Consider the following 16317-nt stretch of genomic DNA (forward strand, 5'->3'; position numbering starts at 1 on the left):
TTTTCATTTCTCACCACAGCTGAAAGGAAACCAATATGACCTGGTAATGAAAAATCACCATTTACTGTATTTAGTGCCAGTATAACCAGCATACCAGAAACTGGTTTCTAACCGAGTGTTCCACTGTTCTGCAGTGCTGGTATAGGCAAGAGAACATTTCTCTTCTTCTTCTCCCTCACATAAAATATATATTAACATTTTTATGGTCAAATTATTACCTCTTCAATAAAATAAAATGCAACATTGTGTGAAAGAGAACAAGAGCTGATAAGTTGACACGCACTTCACTGTTAACATTACAGCAGCAGTGGTTAATGTACTGCTGCTGCTGAATGTAAAATGAGGCAATCCCAACAAGTGAAAATATTTCACTTCCCCCAAGAGGAATTAATAAACTAATTCTGCTTTGCAGTCTTCTGCAGTTTAAAGCAACTGTTTATCATGAGCCTGATTATTTTGACTCAACGTTTGCGTTTCAATTCTACTGCGTGTAGAAAATGATTTGAGGTCTAAAAATCTTCAGTAGGATTGTGTAAATGTAATGACTGCTGTGATTGGAAAAGTCAGACTGTAAAGCCATTTCATCAAGGCGTAAAAAACTAAGGATATTTATGCTCAGCTCAGCTCGATCTTATGCATTTTGCTGTACTGAGCCATGCTCTCAAATACATACGTCTGGATGGGTTCTCAGGTCTTCCTGTCGAGCTAATAAAAATAGACTGCTATAGTTTATTTGACAGATGTAACACCCACAGACCCAATTACATTATTCTCCGCTGTAATGTCCAGTTGTGTTACAGAATGTGGGAGCACAAAAAGTAAGGTCCAAAGTACAATAAGTGTCATCAGAGTGTGTCTGTTAGGACAGAGGATGAAGCAGAGAGATTGCTGGAAGCCCCCTGTGGTTTCTTCCAATATGGAGAACTAAAGGCCTGGAGCTGCTGCAGAGGTGCTGTAGGGGCAGAGCAGAGGGTGAGACTGCAAGAAGGGAGGACTGAATTGCTGTTTCGAACTATAGACACACACTAGTTTCTTCTCAGCGGGGCTTCCGTGCATGGCCGAGGGCATCTCATCATGTTTTTGCTCGTATACACATCAGAGTCTTATTCACTCCCCATTCCTCTTTTCTGCTTCTCCCACCCTCATTCCCTCTGATGGGATGTTCGTATCAAAGTGGCAATGAAGAGACAACAGAAAGCGCTCCTTCCAATCTTCCTTTCCCCCCACCTCCTCTTCCTCCCTGCCATTATTTTTCCACTTTTCCTCCTTTCCTCCACCAAGCTCTCTTTCTTTCCATTTTTCTCCTCATCCCTCCTTCCCCCTTCTGTTTTCACCATCGCTCCCTCCATTTTCTCTGTGGGCAGATCCCTCCAGGGAAGACATCTGCTCGCTAGCTGCTCCACTCTAATGGAGGCACACACCTACACACATACACACACACACACCCACGCACCCAAACACACACATAAACACCTGGTGTAAGATCAAGCATAATCATGGCTCAGCGAGTGTTTGCGGCACAAATAACGATGAACCGATGAAGTCAATACGGTGACGTACACAAACTGCATGTGTGAGAAAAAGGTTATTATGATTATCACCATTCCATCAAAGCATCACCACTTAGAGTGTGGTTAGCTCCTCAGCCTGCCCACTCTTCCCTCTCCACCTGTCCTTCTCGTTGACAGTGATGACTGTCTCTCAAACACATAGCGACACGGAACACAACATGTGTTCACTTCATCCATCAGTGCAGATAAGTCCTCCTCTCTCTGCCTCCCCTCCCCTTCCCTCAACTCTCCTCCTTTCACTTCCCTTCTCAATCTTTTTTTTTTTTATTTTGTTACTGACAGGCAAACAAAAGAAGGCATGTCCACAAGGAGAGTGCATCTGTGTGTCTGCATGTGTGTGTCTTTTGTGTGCACATGTGTGTGGGGGCGGACATGCAGATAAGCCTGTAATATTTCTATTTTGGACTGAAATAAAAGAGTGGAATTGAGTTCTCTGGCGGCAGAGGAAGGAAGAAAAAGGAGTGGAGCCTCCTGCCAAATGGTAGGATGTAACTGAAAAGACTCATACAAGATGGTACGTAGGTGGTGGTGGTAGGATGGTGTGTGTGTGTGTGTTTTCATGTGAGAGCAACTGTGAGTAAACATGTCCGTGCACATGACTTCTGTTCTGCTTGTGTACATTAATCATATGGGACTGCATGTGCAATGTGCCTATCTATTACTTCTATCTCGTGTGGCTCTGCGACAGAAGTCACACCCATTATCTCAGAAAACTGAGACCCCCCCCTCAGCGAGCCACGTGTTAATGCCTTCCTGAAATAGACCGCCATTGTGCCGAGAAACAGGAGCTCTGCCATTGGAATGGAGATACGCAGGGAGGAGAGCAGTCACAAAGAACATGAAGATGTTTTCAAACAGGTAAATAATCTGCTTATAAGTGACCTCTTTCAGCAAGAGCAGCTCTAAGTTTTTCAACGGCTGCAAATCAAATTGAATTAAAAAGAGGTCAGCTTGGATGGTGGGGTCCAATAAGTGTGACAAGGAAGAGCGCAGGTCCCATCCCCTCTCCTGTTAGTCATGGCAGCAATGATTATTCTACCTTAACCGTGACCACAGTCTTCCACAGCCTGAGTTTCAGCACTTTTGGCAGCCTTAACCCAACCGGCCAATGACCATAGAGGCAGCAGATCAGGACACTGCTTTTTAAGTGTCTTATGGGTTGTTCTAGAAAACACAGAAGAAGCAGCAGCAGCAAAGTTTGACATTTGAGAAGCTTAAACAACAAAACGTTTGAATTTTTGATTTAAAAAAATGTCTGAAATTATTCATTTATTATCAAAATAGCTGCCACTTCATTTTCTGCCATTGCCCAACTGATTGATCAGAGTCATCTTTCTTCATTTTACCATCACATTTCCATATCCTCCTAACTCGCACAGTCCCAGCCTTCTGCATAAGCACAGTTACAGTATGCATACAATTAACTAATTAATTCAATTAATTAATCCATCTGCACTTCATTCTCTGTCCTGAATCCCACCAGGCTCTCATACTGTAGGGCTTCATAAATTAAATATCTTGTGACTGAATCACGTTTCATAAAATCTCTCTGTCTGACTAAATCACCCAATAGGATGTTGTATTTTCGAGACCTTCAAAGCAAAGTTTTGATCAAGGCACGAATGAATGAAAATGACCAGTCGCCTTCATTCTTACTGTCAGATATGAAGTATGGACCTCCATTTATTATTAGCTCAACCATTTTTATACTTACTACCTTACCTACATTACTCAGTGAAATTAATATATCCATACTGTGCGATCCAATATATCCTTCTCCTGCACATGTAATAACTGGCAGAGAAGCAGACAGTCGAGCAGAGCAGTGGTGAACAAATCAGTGCTGTAACAAAGATTAAAGTGGTGTCTGACAGATTTGAGCAGATGGTACCGCGAGTATAAAGAGCAGAGTGGTGCTACAAAGAATAGTAGAATAAAAGAGTCCAGGCCAGCTAGAAGAGTGATAAATAGAAAAAATAAAGTGCTGAGTACAAAACCCAGCTAATCCATTTGAACGTCAGTGTGGTCATGTGTGGCGTGTACCTCTTCTGAGCCTGACTTGGCCAGGTAGATGGCACTGTGTTGACAGCCTTCATCCTGACACACGGGGAGGAGGTGGTCCTGGTAGCCGTCACCATCTGCCAGAGACAGACAGAGAATTAGACGGAGAAGCAAAAGTGACGGATTGAAGCAGCGCGAAGTGTGAGCCTTTGTTTTCTAAAACTGTGCTATTTTAATATTTTCACTCCATCAGAATGCCACGGATCCACGCTGGAGTCGACTTTGAGCACAGCGCACTTTCTGGCAACAAAGAAAATTCTTTTTGCCACATGTGAGCCGGATCACAGGAACACCTGCTTGTTTCCTACGAGCAAACACACATCCATGCAGCACTCGTCTCTTTGATGCCTTTTAATAATATCAGTCGACTTGAAGCATCATTTTCTCCACTGATTTTCATCGCTATTAATTATTATTATCATAAAGCCGCGCAGGCTTCATCTAATGTACAAACAGGGACTGAGCCTCTCGAATCAAAACAACAGCTCTTCAAAGCACAGACACTTCAGTGCACCAGGTTCACTTTCAGACACACACACACACACACACACACACACACACACACACACACACACACACACACACACACACACACACACACACACACACACACACACACACACACACAACATGATAAAACAAAGGCTCATTAAGTGATTTAAATTGCACAGGGTTCAGCTCCAGAGAAGTGCACACATCTACTACACATGAAACACCCACGCTTTTCCTGCTCTGTCAAGTCTGCATGCGTAAAAAACCTCTGCACAGCTTTTGGGCTTTGGCTAGTTCACAAACACAGTGCACACACGTCCTGGACAGAGGTTGGCACGTAAACTGACACCAGACATAAAGAGGTGAAACTGCTTCCAGGCTTCTCATGGCACGTTCGTCTGAATCCTCTTCAACAGGGCAAGTGCAACACTCCCAAACAGATGTTGTGCCATGTGGAAGGGGAAAACTGAATGACACTGATGATTAATGACAGTACAAAGCAGGGGAGGAGGAGAAACTGAATGTGGCTGTCAGGGGCAACTGAGCGAGAGGCACAAAGTGGGAGAAAAAGTGAGACAGATAAGGAGATCGACTGCAAAAGATAAAGGCCTTTAATCTACTGTTCCATATTTAAAATCATGTTTAAAAAAGGGCAGACTGTCTGTGATTGACGTAAGGTAATTATATTTGTTTCCTCAATTCTCAAAGCCAATGGCTGATGAAAACACACATTAAAAAAGTCCAAAAATCTGGAGAAACATCACAAAACACACTGACACAAACCATTGCATCTCGATCGCGCTGTCGCATCATTACAGCAGTCATTACCACTGACATTAAAAAATGCTGAATTCAGAAACAAGTAAACAAATATATGTGGCAGGGCGGAGAAGACAAAGCAGAGAGTCTGTTTGTGCTGCTTTTAAAACGCAACACTTCTTCCGATTCCCTTTAAATCAGTGCAAAGACAAAAGGTTCCTTTTGCAGTGTGGACAGAGAAAAACGGAAAGAGAGAAACTGTTCATGGTGGGATATGAAATGAGGAAGTATCTTTCAAAGGTAGCCCGCTCCTTATTAACTTCAGCCATTGTCAAGGCAGTGTTTCACATAATTCAAAGGTGTGTAGGTTTTAGAGGATCTATTGGCAGAAATGGAATATAATATTTCTCAGTATGTTTTTATTAGTGTATAACCACCTGATAATAAGAACTGTCATGTTTTTGTTACCTCAGAGTGAGCTCTTTATATCCACACAGCGAGCAGGTCTGTGTTCAGACTCTGGCCTGTTGAAACGATGTTTTAAAGCTGCTCACACTGTCTGACAATTGTCCAAAAAATGGATAACTATGACATTTGCAATAGTATGAAATGAATGAAAGCCAGCAAATACTCACGCTTGGAAAGCTGCCATCACTAAGCACATGTTTAGTGCTACTTACACAAATTATTAATTGATTATCAAAACTGTCATTGATTAATTTAATGCCGACTGACTTGTCAATTAAGGGGCACCACCAATTTCACACCTCATTAACTCATCATGAGGAGCACTACTAAAGTCTATGGTGGCTCTGGAGAAACTTTCTCAAGTGTGAGGACACAACCTTGATGTGATCATCTCTGCTTGGTGACTACAGAAACCCTGCGTTACAAAGAGGCAGTGTGGACTTTGAAAGATGTTGGCATTTATGAGGCAGATCGAACAAAAAGAAACAAAGGATTCAGTGTTAGTCAGGACATCCTTTGCTTCATCGTGGACTACTCATTCTTAAATTTTTGTCCCAGCTAGTGGAAGAGCAATGCTTTCATTGTTTCAACACAATTTTGCAAACAGTCTAAATTCGAGCTGGATCATTAGGTAGTCCACATGCAGAGAGAGGCTGCAGGAGTGCTGCAAATGTCTGGTGCAGAACATGCTGCATGCTTTCTAATCAGCTGACCTGAAAATAAATGACAAGAAACTGAAATACTGAATATGTGTGCATCATCTGAACATTTTTTATCAGTGTACATAAAGACAGAGACGTGTATGGTGAGGTGCTGCACGCAGAAAATCCAAGAAATAGGCAGACACAGAGAGACACAGAATGAGTGCTAATTTAGTCCTACAGAGGTTGTCTCTCGCCATTCTGTCTCCAGTGCTTACTGTCAATTCTGCTACACACACACACACACACACACACACACACACACACACACACACACACACACACACACACACACACACACACACACACTCTGTCCCACCTGTCCTTCCCTCCATGAATACCTTCTTTGATCTATCTATTCATCTCTCTCTTTTATGCCTGTTGTGCTCTCCTTCACCCGTCTCCCCTCTCCTCTTCCAGCTCACTTCTCAGTCTCTCCCTCCCTCCTTCCATTACTCCCTTCTCAGTCCGAATACCTTTGTTTCTCCATCCATCTCTCCTCCTCTTTATTCACCATCATTCCCTCCCTCGCTCCCTCCCACCCTCACCCCCGCATCCCTCTCTCCCTCCCACTGTTGATGCGTGGTGTGATGGAGATTGGCTGAGAGACTCGCAGAGGGAGGAAACTGCAGGTGTGGGTTGAAACAGGGAGAGGGCGGTGAGGAGAGGGGCAGCCTGGGAAGGACGGGGCCGAGGAATGGAGAGAAAATGGGACAGACAACAGCGAGAGAGCGAAAGAGACTACGAGAGAGTATACAGAGAGTGTGCAGATATGCACTGTGACATGTTGACATTCATAGAAGCCAACACAGAGCAAATCATAATAGGCACACAAACACAAATGGTGGTATGTTGCCAGAAGACTGTCTCATTACACATCCAATGATCTGACAGAGGTGTGTGTGCGCCATTGTCCGTATGTGTGCTTTCTGCAATTGTGTTTGCTAAAGGTGTAGCAGAGGGGGAAGAATGTGTGTTATCTGACATGTTGTCCTTGAGTCATAAACACAAAGGTGCAAAAGACAGAAAACTATTCAACACTTACAATATTATCTCCAACTTTGGAATCCTGTCACCAGACATGTTATTATTTATGCCTTTAAAAGTAATTTCAATACAAGAGCTCCACGTGTTTTGCAAGCCTGAATGGAGAGCACATGCCCTCCCGTATCTCTCCAACTAGGTACCCAGTTACACCACATCAATCACACTCACTTAAGGTTCAAGCAAAATTTAGCAAGTCTCCCATCTGAGATGTGATTCTTGAGTCTGAGTGGAGCGCCGGTGAGGAAGCAGCTTCTAGAATGCAGGAATAGTGACAAAATAGCAGAAATCAGGCACTCGGGGATTTTAAGTCCCTTAATTGCCTCAATGTGTGTCACAGCCACTGCTGCAGATCCAGCAGCTGACAAGCATGCCAAAAGCTTCCTGTTGTTTTTAGAGCGCTGGCATGCACCGACCCCCTTCACCTCATGTGGCATCCTCGCCTCACGTCTCGTTCTGCCTGTGCCCCCTTCAACCCCCCCATCCCCCCCCACCCCCCAACAGGGAAGGTGTGCCAAACAGTTTGAAAACCTCAGGTATATTGACAGGATTTGGCTTTCAATACACTGCACTTCATAAAAGTGTGCAAAACGATAACATTTTAAAATTAATTCAAAATTGCTAATTAGTGTCTAGATCACTGTGGGTGGCTCGTTATAATTGAGAGTACTACTTTTGCATAATTACTGCGCAGCAGATATTGGAATAAGAAAGAAGGAGATGCAGGTTTTACCTTCAATGAAGGACACTTTTGTGTCAGAAGTACTTTGCAATTTGCATCATATTGCATATTAAAATGTGTAAATTAATATCTGAACTTGGAAACTGTAAACCCAGGAGACTCAGTCATTTGCATACAGATTGGACTATTTCTGAATGTGAGGGATATCACAAAATGGTGCCTGATTAGGAAATTATATTTTTCCAATTGCTGTATTTTCACTTCATTAATACGGTCCAGAGGGATGTATTTCAAATAAACACAGACAGATGCTCTTATGTGAAACTGCTTACACACCTGACTCTGATCTTAACTTGGCACAGCAGCACTCCAGTACCTCTGTTTTACAGGAGCACCACTCTCTGAGACTGACAGAGAAAGTGATGGAGAATGTGGGAATAAAAAGCACTGGTTGAAAACATGACAAGACAGCTAGTGAGAGAGAAAGCAAAAATACAAAGAGAAATGAAGGTAAAAAAAAAAAAAAGTGTGAAAAGTATGCAGTGGTGGAGGAAAGAATGAGGCAGACAGAAAAGCGGGAGAGGAGGAGAGGCTGGCTGTAACACAATATAATAAGATGAGTGGAGTAGGAGCGCCTGAGGGGAGAGCAACGAGAAACAGGCTGTCCTGTTAACATGCTGACTTACCTGCATGCAAACACACACACGCACGCACTCACACAGAGCATGATGACAGCCTTGCCGATTTTAAATACCACTTCCAAACACATTCCTATCTGTCTGCAAAATCTCCATATCGTCGGGAGCCGCTGGTCGCAGAGCAGCCTCCCTCCATCCTACCTGCAGTGAAGCTCGCTGACACACTTGGCTGTGGGACTTCGTTGTGCTTTACCTAATGATGAATTATGCATCGGCCGCTGTCACTTTGAAAAATGCAATTACCTCAGTGATAAGGCAGATGGGCCTGTTTTGTCTGGCATATGCTGTGCATCTATTAAGAGTCTAGTGCTGGAAAAAGAACTGCTAGCACACAAACATGAGTGTGTGGACAGATTCCCTTATGCATCCACAGACATGCACGTACACATGAATGGATACATGCGCAACACACACCTGAAGTTTAGTCAATGTGTGCTGCCTGTAGACTCTACTCAGACAGATGATCGGTAAAACAATTGTTCCTGCTTGGTGTCCGGAGCGTTTATCTCATCGGGCATGTGTGCTCTGTGTTACGATCAGTCCTGTATCTGTGATCTGTGAGGGTTTAATTCAGTTACAGCGTACAAAAAAGTCTTCAATTCAGCTGAGTGAAAGCACCACTTGACATCAAATCTCTATATGTTAGATTAGAAATTGCCCCACATACAGCACTAAGCCCAAAGCTGATGGCACAGGCCAGCCCAGTTCAGTCTGGATTCATGAAATAAGATATTGGTCCATTCATATCAGCAAAATGGAGTGGCTTTTGATTTTTTCTGTGAGAGGAACATGGCCTTATTATTAGCCAAAATAAAAAATGCAATAAAAAACACTGAAAAATGGCAAAATCCTTCAATCTTTCAAAACAAATCCAGATGCCAAAGGGTTTCTTCAAGTGAGCACAAAAACTGCGGGTAGCACAAAATACCACTCATTTGACTTGGAACAGAAGATACACAGAGGAACAAAGTATGCACTGCTTTCATTGCTGTCACAAATCACAGTTATACTGACATTCCAATGGACTGGCATCTTCAAAAACACTTGTATAACACAGTAGCAAGATGACACATTAAGATTATGTTCAGGCGGGCAGTCTGGCCCCTCCCAGTAATCATCAGGGCTGTCATGTTGAACAAATCACACATCACCTGTTGGAATAATTTCAGACTACACCTACATAGCGTCATGAGCTCATCATTATTTATTAATTTAGTTTAATCACATGCAATAGATTAAGCTCATAGTGAATTTTAAGAGTGCCCTCTGTTGGACCACAAGGCAAACTACTTCAAACGGTCAGTTTCACTTACAGACTGAAAACTTCGAACTGGAACAGGTCAGGAAGAGTGTGAATATTTCTCTTTTTTCCATGTTTGAACGAATGTTCGAATTTCAAATAAAAAGTGGAAGTTTGAGCAGTGACAGCTTCCTGCAGGACAGCACTCCTTATTCAGCACAACTGAAATTCCTGCAAAAAAAAACAAACAACCTCTGATTCGGTTTGTTTTTGAGAGAGCAGACAACGACAGATTACCTTATCACAGGAGTGGACAGACCCAGGAGGAGGACAACTCACAGGTACGTAACTAAGCTCACGTTAGATCACAATCAGGCTGAAGAAAAAGACAAGCACTGGACAGGGGTGTTATAAAGGTCCTTAAAACGTCACTGCATTTCCTCAATACATAAGACATCTATATAAATAAACACCATCGTAAATCTGAGCTCTGAGATAAAGGTTAACTCGACATTTTGTTCAAGAGAGCGGGCACAGCTGCAGCCTAGCAGCACTGTATCCAAAAGCCTGCAAACGTGAGAGACAAAAGCTTTTACTGCACGCAGCCGGACGCCGGTGAGCACCAGATTCTCCAATCACGTCTTTTTTAATTACTGTTGCTGCTGTTGTCATACACATCATAAATTGCTGAGAGTACAAGACAGACAGAGGGGTAAAAGTAGAGATGGTCGATGCAGACATAAAGATGAAGAGGAAAATGTAGTGGGAGACAGACAGGGAAAGGTAGAAGTAGAAAAGGATAGAGTGACAATTGACAGTTTGATGTGTGATGGAAATAATTCCCACTCTAGATCATACAGGGATGCAGCTCTGCTCTCTCATCCTGCCCTCCTCTTTCCCATCTCCCTGCCATACTCTCCTCCTTCTCCCTCTCCAGATCATCCACCTCGACATTTCTCTGGGTTTCTATCCTCTTTTCTATCTCGCTTCACGTCACCTGAAGCATGCCCCCCCCCCACTCTCTTTCCTCTCTTCCATTCAGCCCCCTGCGGTCTTTCATTCAAGGATTCTTGGGAAAGGTGAGGTGTTGCTTGTTAATTAGCCTGGAGAGAAGCAGTCAGATGGGCTAATAAGACGGCCACACACAGAGAGAAACACTGAATAAGAATAACGGAAAAATGAAAGGCTGATGAAACAGGAGGATGAAGCATAAATACAGGTAGAAAAACAGGAAAAGGAGACCCAATGAATAGTGCTAAGTACATCGGTCAGCGTCGGAAAGGTGACCATAACCATACATTTTCAGTTTGTTTTTTGTGAAATTGTATTGGATTACATTCTCTACACTAAGGAAATCTATACTCTGTACGTGCACTAACCTTGCTGCATGGTAACCACAACTGGGACTTGAACATCTGAAACTTAGCTGTGGATTTCAGCTTGTGAATCGATCACATTAGATGCAGGTTCTACATTTTAATGTCAAGCATGTACTTGATTGGTTAACTGGACTTGGGCCAGAAAAATCTGTCACATGTACAGAGAGCTCACCAGGTAACCTATAGCACCAAATGTCATAGCAATCCATCCAACAGTAAAATGTCAACTTCATGGTGGTGCCACGGGAAAGATCAGGGAATCACCAAGGTCAGAGCATCCACCAAAGAGTTACTGCAGGACCAGAGTGGTGAAGCAGCTGACTGACATTTCCATCACTACCTGTGAGCATCTCTTGCAAGGATTACATCATGAAAACAATTCTTCTGATGAAAGTTTGTTTCAAATCTTATTGTTCACTGTTGGTATTAGACCATCATTCCAGCATTCAACCAGTACAACTAAAGAAAGTAGCTTTTAATGTGGTAACTAACTTATTTCAGATTTGGACTGAGGAGAATGGGCCATTGTATCATGACTGTATTCATTCTAGCGGCATGTGTCCTAAAACTACAGCAGATATAAAGGAAAGAACACTGCTTCCTTCAGGCTGACATGCATCAGTTTTGGACTTGTGGCATTAAAATATTTAAGGAGTTGTTACATACGGGTGCAGGTTTTCTTTCAGTTCTCATCTGACTCATATGGAGTCTCCCATTCAGCCCCATTGATCTTCTAACAAACACTAACTCTGCTCTTGTTGGCACACATCATCTCTTTTTGACTCTGAGACATAGAGATACAGAAAAAGACTATGATATGTACTGTAGTTAAAGTGATGAATGTGTTTCTAATCTAAGTCTAGCATTATTTGATAAAGTGTGTCTGATGTTATCTGGCTTCAGCTGTTCATCTATTTACTGTTGCTCATCACAAAATACAATTTCTTGAAATGATGTTGATATCATTGTTCTATATATTGCAAAACACCAATAATCCCTTAAACGAAGTGAATAGTGACACTTTTATGAATCCTCAACATACCAGAAAAAGAGAGGGATGAAAACAATAGAGGGGGTGATAGTGGGTCATGACAGAGTCCTCCTCCAACAATGAAATAACGATGACACCAAAAGCTGTTTAGATGAAGAACAGAGGGAGAAGCAGCGTGGAAAGCGAGTAAGCCATAGATAGCAGATATACAGTAGATCAAGAGAAACAAAGATAGACAGCGACAGCCGAGGAGGGACGGAGCAGAGACAAAACGGGACCAAAAAAAAATGAGAGAGACGTTACATCCTGCGAGGCATCTCTCTCCCTGAACTTGGCAGGTTATTAGAAGCGTGACCCTCAAAGGCTTCAATCCCCGGCTAACGAGGGAAACGTCTTGAAGTGACATTTCCGAGCCGTAGGAGGAGTGAAAAAAGATTAAAGAAATGAAAAAGTTCTTGAGATAAGCTTGAGATTTAAACAAAAAAAGGTTGCTGCCCCAGAGATGATGAATTACATACACACGCACACACTCGCCAGCAAATTACACAAACACAGTGTGAGACAGATTCCGTCATGACACACACACACACACACACACACACACACACACACACACACACACACACACACACACACACACACACACACACACACACACACACACACACAGACCCGTAGCATATAGGTCATTTCCCCTCTGGCTCATACTATATTGCAAATTTGGGAAGGGGAAGTTTGTTCACTAAATATTTGATGGACACCCCCAGCTGCAATGAGATTAACAGATTAATCTTTCCAATAAGGATGTGTTTATCAGTATGAAGCTCAGTGTGCACATTTGTGTGCGTCTGTGTGCTCCTGTGCGCGACAGCCACACCAGTCCAAAAGTTAATTAAGAATGCATCGAACATTACACAGCTAACGACGGCACACAGCTCAAAATGAGTGATGAGGTCACACAGGCGAAACGGAAACAAAGGTCTTAATGTTGTATGGAAAGAAAAGCAAATACCAGACAAGAAGAGATTACATCTGATTTCTATCACTTTTTGAAGACATAATAACATGAATACTATTCATACAGATAAATGTCTGTGGTTGTGTTTTGCCAATTGCTTTAGCATTGACGGTCTATTCTTCCCTGGAAAAATTCCTTCGGTTCACATGAAATGATGCATATTCCACTTGGGTTTGGTTGTCCAGAATCGATACTACAGACACATTGCACTGTTTCCCTCCAGACATTAAGCAGTCCTGTGTTGCTTCTCTTAAATTACTGGAACACTGTTTGAAAATGTGCATATTTTTTCGACAATCTAGCTTCCCTCTCTCAAGGATCGTGACTGCAAGACAGCATACAATATGAGGCTGAATGTATAAGTGAACTCGAAGAAGCACAATGCAAAAACACCACAGATTATTGCTTTGCATAAAATAGAGAAAGCAGGACTGCACCAAACAGTTTGAAGCCTTGAAACTTCATTAATAACGCTGACATTTAATGCATGTCTATTCATTCTGTTTAAACCTGGCATCTCTGCACAGCTTCAGATAATGATCAGGCTAGACTAATATTATTACTAATATAACATTTGGCAGAATTAGAACACTATTAACGGGCAGTCAAGCTGCAGTCTTATAGCACCATAACTGACATTTATATAACCACAATAACAAATCTCCTCTGGCTTTAACACTACAATAGCAAATTACTTTAGTCTATTTTGAAAAAACCATCCATACAGACTTGATGACAGTAGAAAGACATCAGTTTAGAAGCATTTCAAGACTCTAAGAAGTTTAAGAAAATGAATCACTTTATTCAAACTGGGGCTTTTGTTTGAAGAGTTTCAATATTTTGGGGGGTGACGAGGTCAGAAAATATGACACTCAAAGCATCATTCAAAAACCTCAATAGAAGCTTCAAATGTAGAAAAATGGCATTCGACGCAGCAGAAAGTCAAGCCAATAAAAATCTTGAAGGTTAGCAAAGGCTGGAATTTTGGAAATAAAAAGTCAGACAATCTTTCTCTAATGAATGACAAGTTGAATTCAAAAGAAAAAAATATGCACCCTTGCTGAATCCACTCAGGGGTAACATCAGCATTTCAAAGGGTGAGATTTTGCATCAAATACAATAATTTCAAGGAAACTGTTGCATTTGCTCAGTGGACTTCACTTTGGTTATCTCTTACTCACAAATTCTCGCTACTGACCAACAGCAAATGGTCCTGACAGCCCTGAGCAGTGTTGGGGGTAATGCATTAACAAAAGCTGTCAGCAAAGTAATGTAAGACCTTATTAATCAGACTTTGGTATTATTACAATTACTATGTCGTATAAAGTCTTACTGCCAGCTATTAAGCATTTAGCAGCTGTCAACAATGTCAGCACATTAATAATAAAACACAAAAACATTCTCATTAAATATAACTGGAATCTAGAAATGTAACAGCCACCTCACTAATGTTTAAAACTATGCAGCACTAGCAATAAAACTACTATGACCGGAGCAGAGACATTACAAACACGACTATACAAACACAACTATTCCAAAGTAATATTTGCATTTTGGAATATAAGACAGCAGACTTAACAACTCTAGCTACTACATGATGTCGCTATAGTTTGGTGCAAAAGTGGAGTGTGTATCTGTCTCTGTCCAGAGAACAGCATGCTCTGCTCCTCCTAGATCGCAAAACATAGATAAATATATTTATTCAGTGCTTTTTATTGGGACTGTAAATAAACACTTCATGGTTTCAGACTCATGAGATGCAGCTGAGGTGCGAGGCCCCACAAAGCTGCTGCAGACAGCTGCATAACTGTGATATATAGCGCCAGCTGTGCTTCAGCGGCTATTTTGGTGAAAGTAACGCAAAAGTAGTGTAATCAGTAATGCATTACTCCACACAGTTGTTTAGTTATGTATTAGAAACTAAAGAAACTACTAATAGCTGGTGCTGACCTTTGAGGGAACAACCTGCAGTGTTCAAGACATAAGAAGCTATTGCAGCTTTATACCTGCGTCACCTTTTTTATTTTTTGGACCCCTTCTCTGTCTATGAACTGCTCACATCAAAGGCTTGGTGTGCATACAGTAACGAGACAAGAGCTGATGGTGTAAGTGCCTGTCTTGAGCTTCCTTGCTAAATTAGAGCTATTGTGGCTGTGTTAGTTTGTCAGCTGCAGCAATCCACCAACTAGCCTTACAAGCATCTCTTCACCAATCTTTTCCAGCCACATATATTTGGAAGACGTGCAGATGAATTTTATTGTGTCACTTCATTATAACCGAGCCTGTATTTGGTCTGGTATGATCAATCTGATGTCAGCTTATGTTTCCATACATAAGACAGATATTGTTGTGTCACTCATTGTTGTGTCACTGCATATATTACCTCATTTTGCTGACTTTTGCTGTAGGGGAATTCAATGTGCTATTATCCAATCACTTTTGATCATTAAAAGTAACATGGTTTTAATTCAATGCTAAGAATAACTTACATGTGGCTTTAGGCTATTTATTCTCTTTATTTTCCTAGAACAGCCAACTGAGAAGCATGTGCTCATTTATTCACATTTTATACTCATGGGGCTGTTCAGTACAAGCAGTCTTCAGCTTCTGGCACCTGACCAGCTACAATGCAGCAACTGGAGGTACTGTGCATTGTTCAGGGCCATCTTGCAGCAGAGGCACAGAGAGGGAGGATTATTATTCATTCAGCTTTACATCCAGATTTTTGTCATTTTATTCAACTGTTGTGCTGTTAATCAAAATTCACAAACAAGCATAAGAGGCCACCACAATTCTGCCACGCGCCTGGCTGAGGTGGTAGCAGTACCAGGGGCCACTTTGTGGTGCACAGGCTGCAGCCTGGAGATTAGAGAGCCAGCTGAGATTTGCTACGGATAAATGTAAAGCTAAGCTGAACAATGAATACTACTGGCCAAGATTGTTTAAGGGGATAAGCTGTTCAGAAAAATCTGGCTCTATGTAGGATTGAGTGTGTGTATCAGAGTGTGTTCTGTTCTGTTCTGGGAGTGTGTGTCTGCAACTGTGTGTGCACGCGGGAGATTAGCCTGTCTGCTAAGGGGTGAGCATTTGTGGTGTGTGTGTGTGTGTGTGTGTGTGTGTGTGTGTGTGTGTGTGTGTGTGTGTGTGTGTGTGTGTGTGTGTGTAGAGAAAGAAAGTTATGTGATGAGGGAGCTGTAGTGAAAATGCCAAAGC

At 42.1% G+C, this 16317-nt stretch overlaps 1 protein-coding gene across 1 annotated transcript in view; it reads right to left on the reverse strand.

Moving 5' to 3' along the window:
- Positions 1-16317, reverse strand: part of itfg1 (integrin alpha FG-GAP repeat containing 1) — a 149705-nt gene that overhangs the window by 93442 nt on the left and 39946 nt on the right. The window contains exon 9 of the mRNA XM_070969101.1: positions 3615-3709. Coding sequence (XP_070825202.1) covers positions 3615-3709 — 95 coding nt within the window. The remainder of the gene's footprint in view (positions 1-3614; positions 3710-16317) is intronic.

The sequence above is a fragment of the Chaetodon trifascialis genome, chromosome 1, assembly GCF_039877785.1.
Source record: "Chaetodon trifascialis isolate fChaTrf1 chromosome 1, fChaTrf1.hap1, whole genome shotgun sequence".
NCBI lineage: Eukaryota > Metazoa > Chordata > Actinopteri > Chaetodontiformes > Chaetodontidae > Chaetodon > Chaetodon trifascialis.